The sequence below is a fragment of the Anabas testudineus genome, chromosome 17, assembly GCF_900324465.2.
Source record: "Anabas testudineus chromosome 17, fAnaTes1.2, whole genome shotgun sequence".
In the NCBI taxonomy this organism is placed as follows: domain Eukaryota; kingdom Metazoa; phylum Chordata; class Actinopteri; order Anabantiformes; family Anabantidae; genus Anabas; species Anabas testudineus.
In genome coordinates this window covers 12062502-12072473 of record NC_046626.1, presented here as the reverse complement: position 1 = coordinate 12072473, position 9972 = coordinate 12062502, and the positions used below count along the sequence as shown (strand labels likewise).

The following is a 9972-nucleotide window of genomic DNA, read 5'->3' as shown; positions in this document are numbered from 1 at the left end:
TGTCACTGAGATGTTGCTGTTATGGTTTAAGCAGGACTGAATATTCATATATTTATATGGAGGCTCATGAAAAACCAGTTTTATGATGTTAGCTGGATAATACTGGAGAAAGGCAAGCTAAGTTGGTTAATGTTGTATATGACAATGAAACAAGAAATGTTACCTAAAAGACAAACATAAGGGGACCCAAAATAGCACCTTGAGGAACTCCGCAGTTTACCTCAGTAGGTGAGAAGGTAAACAGCTGTCACGTGTTAAGGTATGTTAGTTATTTTCAAAATCCCAGTTCTGGGGTTGGTTAAAAGGGAAATATAATGGACACAGATAAGCTTGTTTAGTTATAGAGCTAAAGGGTAATTTGTTTTGGGGATTCTGTTGTAATTAAATACCTTCCTCTTCCAGGTATTACTGGACTGTTGTATTTCTGCTTTACAAAGTCTTTGAAGTATAGTTTAGTAAGCTTGGACAAGACACAGAAACCCATTAGTAGCACCAATATGTACTGTCTGGCAGATGTCCAACCACAATTTCCAAAAGGGATCAATAAAGTATATCTTTTTTTTTTACATGGCCAGTTTAAGTGCATAAATTTAGCATAAATGGACATTTTAGCAAATGTTCATATTCTTCTTTCAGCAGTGGAGTCCTCCTGGATCTTATTTTATTGAGTCAGTGTTGCTCAAATAGTGATGGATGGTGCAACCAGACCTTGGACTTCAGCTTGTATCTTTTTGGAAGTTGTCCTTGGCTCTGTCTACTATTTGCACTGTCCTTCTGTTCAGTTTGGTGTAAATGATAGATATCAACAAATCTGCTCCTGCCTTTATTTTTGTAGACAAGGTAATCATTCATCTATTTTGATCCTTTTTTTCTTTACTCTATGACTTACCAAAATCATAGATAGTTATACATGAAACAGCTGTTTTCTTTTACCCCTTTTGAGGAGGACTGAAGCATTGTTTTGATGAGTACCAACACATTTGTCTGCATGCAGTAGTGTGTAACTGTATATGTCTTAACCCAACGTGCTTAAACCATAGGCCACAACTGACTGTCCTCGAATAATACAGTGCAGCAACTTACATGCAAGTTTGTTCAGAGCCTCATTAGTGAACCAGGAACCCTGATCTACTGTGTGCCAAGTTGGTAATAATTTGAACACAATATTCAATATACAGGCACAGCCTTAACTGCAATAATCAAAGCCAACTAGTTTCTATTCCTAGTTAAAGATGACATAAAATGTTTTAGAAATGTTTTGACTTACTTTAACAGTATCAGAGATATCTGGAGGCAGCAATACTTTTTAGTCACAGTTAAACCTTCACCCAACACAAAGGTACTTTCACCTTCTTGGGCCTCTGAACATATAACAGGAAACAATCTGACAAGGGAATTCACTTAGGCCCCAGTCTATGATGAAGAGTCACAAATAATTCATATAACAATAGCTGTAGAGTTGGACAGAAAAATCAATACACAAACAAAATATGTCAATTTGAACTATTGTGAATTATGACAGGCCTTTCCACTATCTAAAGACATTCGATGGATCCCATCATTATTTAAAAAAGTGATAGTAAAAATACCTGTTGCATTTCAGCTTCTATGTCCAGGCGTTTACGTCTGAATTCGATGCATACAGTAACTTAGAAGATAGCACCTCTTGTTTGAACCCACTCATTTTCCAAGTGAGTAAAAGTATTGGAACAGAAAGACTTAAAATAGATTGAAGTGGAAAAAGACTAATATTAATATTTAATAAGTTAAATTTAAACCAAATATTTAGTTGTAAATTCTCTGCTTGCAAAAATTGCATCCGTTTCCACAGGCTTCTGAGTTCAGTTTGCTGCTGCTATCATTTGTTAAATCATCCCAGAAGATGCCATGCAGCCCAAGCTGTGACAAAACCTCCACTGTGTTTCATAAACTGCATGTTCCATGAAAAAATTGGCGGGTTTGAAGAAAAGGTGCTGTCTTCTAAGTTGTGTATCGGATCCAGACGTAAAGACCTGGAAATGATCTAAGATAAGATAAATCTTTATTGATCCCACAGTAAAGAAATTCACTTGTTATGAGAGCTCGAAGAATGAAAATAGAATAGAAAATTGCAGGTGCAATTGGTAATAAATATGTATCAATTCGTTTTCATTAACCATAGATGCAAGATATTAACATGTAAAATAGTTTATTTTTGTAAATGTTTCTAAATTCAATTCCACAAACTCCAAACCTCATACTCTGTACACTTCAAAAGGCATTTCAAAAAAAAAAAAAAAAAGAACAAAGAAAAGAAAGGGGGAAAAAAAAAAAAATCTGACTACTTTACATGACCAAGAAAATGTAGCACAAACACACTGGCAGGATGATGTAATATACAAGAGAAGAAAAATATCCAAGAAACAATTTGTTACAACCATTCATTGAGAAAATATATACAATTGAGTCTTCGGAAAGTTAAAAAAATACATGCCATATACATTACAAGTTCTAAGACTGTCTGCAAAATTTTACAGTCAACTTGAAATTGTGCACGCAAAAACTCTTTCGTTTCTAAGCATGTGACTTGTGAAGTGTCAGTATAAGAAATATTTCTGATTAAGGAGAATGCCATTTCTGTCCAAAAAGATAGAACAACCCATGGTTCCTAGTAAGGGCTCCCCATTCTTTCTGTCACACACTGGTTCGCCTCACATCATTAGACGTTTGCACCTTTTTTTTTTTTTTTTAAAGTAAAGTTAAAAACAGAAACAAGTAAATACACGTTGGTGTTCCTATTTGTGTTAAAAAGTTAAAAAGCTGTTTTTTGGGTTTCAAAACCTAATTCACAGTTCTTTAAAATCAAACCTGATTAACAGCAAACAGATCACAACGATCTCTTACTATTTGTGTCTTTGTTTTTTTTGTGTTTTTTTTTTTATTCTGTAACTGATAACTCGTTACATTAGTCAACAAAAATATTTCATTTTTGAGTGGTCAAAGTATATGTAAGTCACGAAACACTACGCTACAATACCTTACTTTTAATACAACAAAAATACTTTGTGAATTATTGTGGTTATATTACAAATTCTGTACAGAATAATCATAATATATACTCTCAAACTGAAATAACGTCCATCTTAAATAAATTTCAATGACAAACAGAACAGAAACCATTTAAAAACACCCAAACATCAAGAAGGTTAAGGTAGTATTTGGTCAGTTATTCCTATAGTTTTCTTTATGTACATTTATACAAAGGTAACAGCATGTCTTCTTCAATCTTCAAAAACAATAGCAATCTAGCCTTCTTTAACTCAATCTCATCATTTTGAGAATAAAATTCATTCACGCAGTAATAAATACAAAACCTCTCGAAGTCCACACAAATCACATGACAGACCTATGATAAAACTGACTCATGGAATCAAGTATTTTAAAAGTTTTGTGTGTGTTTTTTTATTTTCTTTTTTTTTTTTTAGTGCAAGTTATTATTCCCTTCGTGGTAATCATTGCTGTACATTCCTCATTCAGTGATGTCTACATTTAGTCATATGGTATACATTAACAGTATGAAACAAAAGGGCCTGCCCTTAGTAAGCAATAAGGCTGCACCCTGCACAGTGCTTTCTCATTCGCTGGTGGATTCAGCACCCCATGTATACCAACAAACACACAGATACATACAGACAGAGGCATCACATACAACAGAGCCCCTCACATATGGCACAAGTCACATCCTGCTACTGTGTTACATTGTTGCTTACTCCACCCATTTTGTTTCCACGATCTTGTTGAACCAACAAGTAAATTTGTCTTCTCCGAGGGTTCAGACCTTTTGCTCATTCAGTGTGAGGCCTTTTCCTCTGCGCAGAGATCACAGCATCCACACACTTTAGCATTTAGGAATTTTAGGAATGCGTTTAGATTTGTCGTTTTCTTCAGTTAACCCACTTCCTGCATTCAGCAGCTCCACAGTGGCAGGGAATCTTGTGCTGACCCTCCACAGTGTCAAACTGGTAGTCGAAACACAGCTGGTGAGAAGGAAAAGAAAAATCAGTGTCTGGGAATCACAGCTGCACATTTCACTCTTGATTAAAATAAATAAACATAAAACAATACAAAACACTTACCTCCTCTCCTTTTTCAATTCTTCGAATGCAGCTGATAATGATTTTGTAACCCCTTTCAAATGTTACCACCTCAGCAACACAGTTAGGGGCACAAGAGTGGTTGATATATCTGTGGAACAAATGGATTAGATATTAACATTATCAATATCAACTGCACATTTTTAAATTCTGTTTTAAATTCAAATAAAACAGCTTAAAACCCTCATGTTTGTGCTGAGATGTGAGGGAATATTTGTGTGATATAATGGATGAGGTGCCATGATGGAATATATTAAGAACAGCAGAGTAACATAGCAGGAGCAGCAGGACCATGCACAACTTAATCTTACACACGTGCATTACAAATGTATCACAGTTTGAAACACTAGGCTCTTTATTACTTTAAAGTTTTTATGTGTTCAGACAAAGATAATAATGTAGAAAATCCAATAGTAGCAAGCAATGTATCCAATGAAGGAAGTGAAGCAGTAACTTTGTGTATGTATTATATACTTTTTGAGGCAATATTTTTTTTGTTATTCCGTTATTTTTAAGAAATACAAAAAATAACATGCTGAGTGTAAGTAACATAAAATATATAAAAGTAATTTATCCACAGACAAGCCTTCCAGGCACAATCAAATTCCTGGACTCTGAGACTGTAACAAAAGCAAGACAGAGAACGTTGCTGTATTTTGTTCTTTTATGACTGCCAGCATTTTCCTCTGTGGCTGAAAGAAAATTGAACTGTAGACATTAGAAATGTCAATATAAATTCTGTGAAATGTCTTAATACCTTGCTAGCCCTCCAGTTAGAGTGGCATCTACAACATGTTCACTGTCAATGCGAAACATGAACACTGCTCGGTTCTGTAAGAAAGAAAGAAAAAAGTCCTTACTGTTTGATTAGGCAAAGGAAATGTTAGATAAAAATAATTTCAGCTCAACAAATATATACCTGAGATCTGTAGATCTTCTCCTTGCTGATGGCAACCTCATTTCGCAGGATGGTTCCATTGTACTCAATCACCATAGTTTGTTTTTCAATGTCTCTAGCAGCAAACAGTCCCAGGCCCTGTGAACACATCATATTAGTAACTATTCAGTTTCTCCAGGAGCATCAGTGTCATTGTAACTGAGTATTTATTTAAAGACTCACCTGGATGCGGGAACGGGCCAGATAGACATTAGCTCTCCACTCACTCTTCATCCAGCGGTACTGAGAGGACCTGGGGTGCACTACTGGAGGCTTGTTATGGGGGGCGCCACCTTCTCCTTGGGCCACATTCTGGTTTGACCTGGCACTGCTGGTGGATACAGCTTGTGGTTGTGGCCTTTATGTTGAAATTGAGGGAGACATGAAAACAATATTTTATTATTTTGGAAGATTAGGAATTAAATACTGTTTCTCTATGGCCACAAATTGATGTCAGCTCGACCCAAAGTTACCTTATCACTAGTGAAGTGCAGGGAGAGCTTGTTCTGGGCTGGGCACGGGCACAGCCAGCTGGATTGAACATGAGAGGCAACTCCACAAGAGGGTTGCGTCCGTAACGGAACGAGTATCTGTCACAAGCCTCCACTCCTGGGAGCTGAAATTATTAAGTAAAAAAGGGTTTTATATTGATCAATGCATTTGTTAAAATGTCATAATCTTTATCATGAATAAAATCACAAAAAGCAGCTACAAACCGATTCAGTGATCTTGGTAACAGCGGGCACTGTGAGCCCAAACAAGTCCTCTCCTTTTAGGTAAACAGGAAAAAGCTTTAGAGTGCCTGATTCAGTTCTTTTCTCTGCAACAGGACCCAGAACCTTATTCCACACTCCTAATCACAAAGAGACAAACACACACGATTATTAAAAACTATACCCTGAAGGGTGGAGCACTCTATATATTTCCTATTTCTCTAAGAAATCAATGAGGACAAACCTTTAGCAGAGGTGTCAGTCAGGACCAGGTCTTGGTAGCCCTGTTCGATTACTCTGATGGTAAACTCTGGTTGTCCCTCTCTGTCTTCAACAGAGCAAATGTAACGGCAACGATGGTTGCCATGACGCATGCTCCAGTAAATGCGGCAAGCCTCGTAGCCAACTGGAAAGATGGCTGTTGGTGAATGGAAAGTTGCCATCTGCAGAGGGGTTAGTTGGCCAATTGCATGTAACACCAAGCTGCCGACTCTGAAAGTATAACCTAACTCAGGCTGCTGCACAGCAGTGGCAATCTGACGCACTTCGTCCCTTTGGACGTAGACACGACGAAAGACAGCGAAGCAACGCAGCTCATGCTCCAGTGCTTGTCCAGCTGTTCCCCGGGGCCTGTGGGCATGACACAGCATGGTCTTGTCCTTGAAGAAGGTGCACTGAGCTTGCAAAGCACAAGTGAAATGGTAGACATTGGTGCAGCGTAGACGGTGACAGCCGCTGGTAGCTCCAGTCTGCTGGCAGTAGGCACAGCGTACGGTTTGACCACGACGCAGTGCAAGCTCCACATTGATCAGGGCCCCAGCCTGAGTCTCATACACTTCGGTCGACCACAGAGCACAGTTCAGGTGTACCCATACATCAAGATCTAGATTAAGGAGCCTAGCTGGGCCATCGGTGATCCCATCTCCGAACTGGTGGCAGAAACAGCAACGCCTCTGGTCCCGTAGCGACACAGGTGGGCGCAAGGAGGCCCCAAGTTTCTTGAGCAGCTCATCAATCTTATCCTCATCTGGGAGCTGGGAATTCCCTCTTGGCAACACCACCTGGACAGTCCACTTCCTCCAGCGAAGACCTTTCTGTCTTTTTCCCTGGTGCCAGCCGTCATGAGACCTTGGCCGGGCCTTCAGCTTCACCGTCACTTTGATGGCATCAGACTTTGTCTCCATCTTGGGCGTTTCGCTTGCTGTGGGGAAGGGGATGGGAGGAGTAGAGGGAGGAGACTGCTTGGGCTGCAGCTGGGCCAGGCAATGAACATCCAATGATGACATGTTGTTACTGTACTGATGCTGGATTTTAGAAAGGCTCTCTGTTTGCTCTGAGGCCGGGAGAAGGGACACCGATTCCTGAAAAGATGAGAGACGAGGAATGATGTCAAAAATAAGCAAAAACAGCCCAGTCCAGTAATTGCATGTTATTAGACTTATTGTGGAGTTTTTCATGTGCTTAGCAAACCTTAGTTTCTGTGGTAGATCTGGATTGCAGCGGTGATGAAGAACAGTAAAGTATAAAGCAGCTGTGACTGCAGAAGACCAGGTCTTCTTCAGATTTGAAACAGCCTCTGGATTCCTAGTCAGAGAAATAAGTGAAGTTTTAACAAGCTGAATAAGAAATGAGGTATTAAAGATCAAAGCCTGACCAACACGCACTACTTAAAAAGAACTGACATTCAAAGGAGTTATGAAATTAAACATTAAAAGTATACACTATTTAAAAAAAATCAAAAGATGAGCCAAATGAAGTAGGATATGCCATTTAACCCAATAATTGATCTGAAATTGACTTCACTACAGCAGGCGGGATTTACATAATCAGATGAAATGTGCAGCTACTGAGTTGTATGAATATATTGATTTGTGTAGTCCTTCAGGCTTTAAGGAGATAATGTAATATATGCCTTTGGCATCAAACCGTGGCTCATCTTGTCTGTCCATTAGGAAATCAGTAATAAAAGTTGTTTGGCAGAAAGGAGACTTTATGAACCGTTACTGTATATTTGTGTACGGTGTATTTGTGGCTTATTCGACTCAATACCTTCATGTGAGATGGGAGATCTTTGATGGATTTCTGCACTCCATTTCCCAGAACCACCACCTTACAGTGACAGCACCACTGAGGTTTACATCCAGGGCTGGCAGAGGTCTTCTGGTCAGGTCCATGAGCTACAGCTGCACCTGAAGCAACAGAAAAAGTGTTTATAATAATTACAAAATACATTTTCAGACCTGCACAGCTGGGATACAGAAGAAAACTAGAAAAGCAGACAATTAAGGTAATTGCCACTGGCTCTTGATGAGTTGTCCACTTAGCTAAAGGTTTCTGGACAACACCCACAGGACTAATTAGGCCTGTTACTGGCGTGTCTGCATGCCACACACGTTTACTGCATTTCTGATATGCAAGAAAAAAAATGCTGATATAATAACTGCTCCTCTGGAAAAAAAAATGAAGCCGACTTACAGATGTTTGGTAACAGATTTCGGTATACATGTGAGAAACACTGGGAGAATTAGAGACGCTCTTTGCTCCCTCACCTGGACTATTTGGATGAAAGCGGAAATGATGTGCCTGCTGCTGCATCATCCCCTGTGCTCCACTAGGCCTCATCATGTGTCCTGGCCGCCCATGAATCCCACCATTGTCTCCTTGTACATGGAAGACCATGGGAGTCCGAGACTCCATGCCGTGGGGTCCCACCCTTGGACCTCCGAGCATAGACATGGACCCCCTGTCTGGGGTGCTGCTGACCTCATAGCTACTGGGGATCTTCACACACAATAGGTCTGAAATGGCTGCCACTACACCTGTAATGTTCTAAGAAAAAAAAAAAGGTTTATTAAATCATGTAAAATCTCATGAACAATTTTGAGTTTTTCATGTGATGTCTGCATTTGCATCCCTGATCATCTTATGCCACGCTTTTTTCATTTGTATAACGGCTATTGTTCCTCATTTTGCACTAAGTTGTGTGTAAAATGTATTAGCTGGTGGAAGGTTTGCATGTTGACCTGACTCCAAAAAATGACCTTTAAAGACCTGAAATTGTTGAAATTTACCTGAATTATGTTTGAAAAGTAGAAAATGATATCCCTACCATCTCTGGAGTCATAGACCAAAGTGATAATTAGTGTTAGATTTAGAGACCTAAACCTAAACCTCAATTCCCATAGTAGTAAGTCATTTTCTTTGCTGTAGCTTTATGTGTGGTGTAAGATATAATACAATAAAACTGGTGTAATGCAATCTGCACTGAAACATTTTTAGGCAAGTTGTTTAACTTGCATTAGAATTGAAATGGCCACACTGCCGATCTTTGACTCAGCATAACAAACTGACAATACTGGAATAAAGCAATGGTAATATTTATACTTATTTCTGTAAAAATGAAAATAAATTAGTATAAGTAAGTATTCTTACCTCAGCTGCAGCTGGTCTCAGAGTGATAGCTACAGAAACCAGCCCTTGTTTGGAATCATTAGGCACAGGGCCAAACGGGGAGCCGAAAAACATTGCAGACGGCTCAGTCTTGATATCTTGCAGTTTGACTTGTGACCCTTATGGTAAAACAAACAAACAAACAAAAAAACAAGAGACAGGACAAACAAAAGATAAATAAATGAGTAAACTATTAATGTATGCTAGAATTTCATGTTTAGCTATAAGAACCATGACCCATTTCTACTAAAAATAAAATTATGTGGAATATGAAACAAACCAAACAGACATTTTTTAGTGTTGGTGACACCCAATCAAGAGGAGAATACTACACCCTAATTGCCGGACAGGACACAGTTTGCAAGTGTTCTTATGGGTTGGACTGCATAAACAAAAATATTTAATTATAAGAAATGTTTCATATTGGAGCTGTGTTTGTTTACCTTTCCCACTAGGTGTAGGAATCATTGGAAGGACAGGAGACAAGCAGGGGGATGGGGGCTCTTCCTTCACCAGAGAAAGGTCTGGGTAGCGACTGATCTCCATGCCAACCACACTCTCAGGAGAGGACGATGGAACAAAACTGTCAGGTGTGTCCCTGTCTTTGCAAGGCTCCTGTCCTCTGTTACTATTGGGCAAAACAAAGTATCACAAAATATGTATCACCTTTGCCAATTTAATTAGTTATCATATTACACAATTACTGGGGCAATCGACATGACCAAATGTTAGGACAGCT

At 39.0% G+C, this 9972-nt stretch overlaps 1 protein-coding gene across 1 annotated transcript in view; it reads right to left on the bottom strand.

Moving 5' to 3' along the window:
* Positions 1-2897: 2897 nt before the first annotated feature.
* The window catches only part of kmt2cb (lysine (K)-specific methyltransferase 2Cb), a 56461-nt gene continuing 49386 nt past the window's right edge, over positions 2898-9972 (bottom strand). The window contains 13 exon segments of the mRNA XM_026374519.1: positions 2898-4016; positions 4116-4224; positions 4891-4964; positions 5053-5169; positions 5254-5428; positions 5544-5686; positions 5787-5923; positions 6028-7144; positions 7254-7367; positions 7833-7972; positions 8333-8612; positions 9216-9352; positions 9677-9861. Coding sequence (XP_026230304.1) covers positions 3924-4016; positions 4116-4224; positions 4891-4964; positions 5053-5169; positions 5254-5428; positions 5544-5686; positions 5787-5923; positions 6028-7144; positions 7254-7367; positions 7833-7972; positions 8333-8612; positions 9216-9352; positions 9677-9861 — 2821 coding nt within the window. The 3' untranslated portion in view covers positions 2898-3923.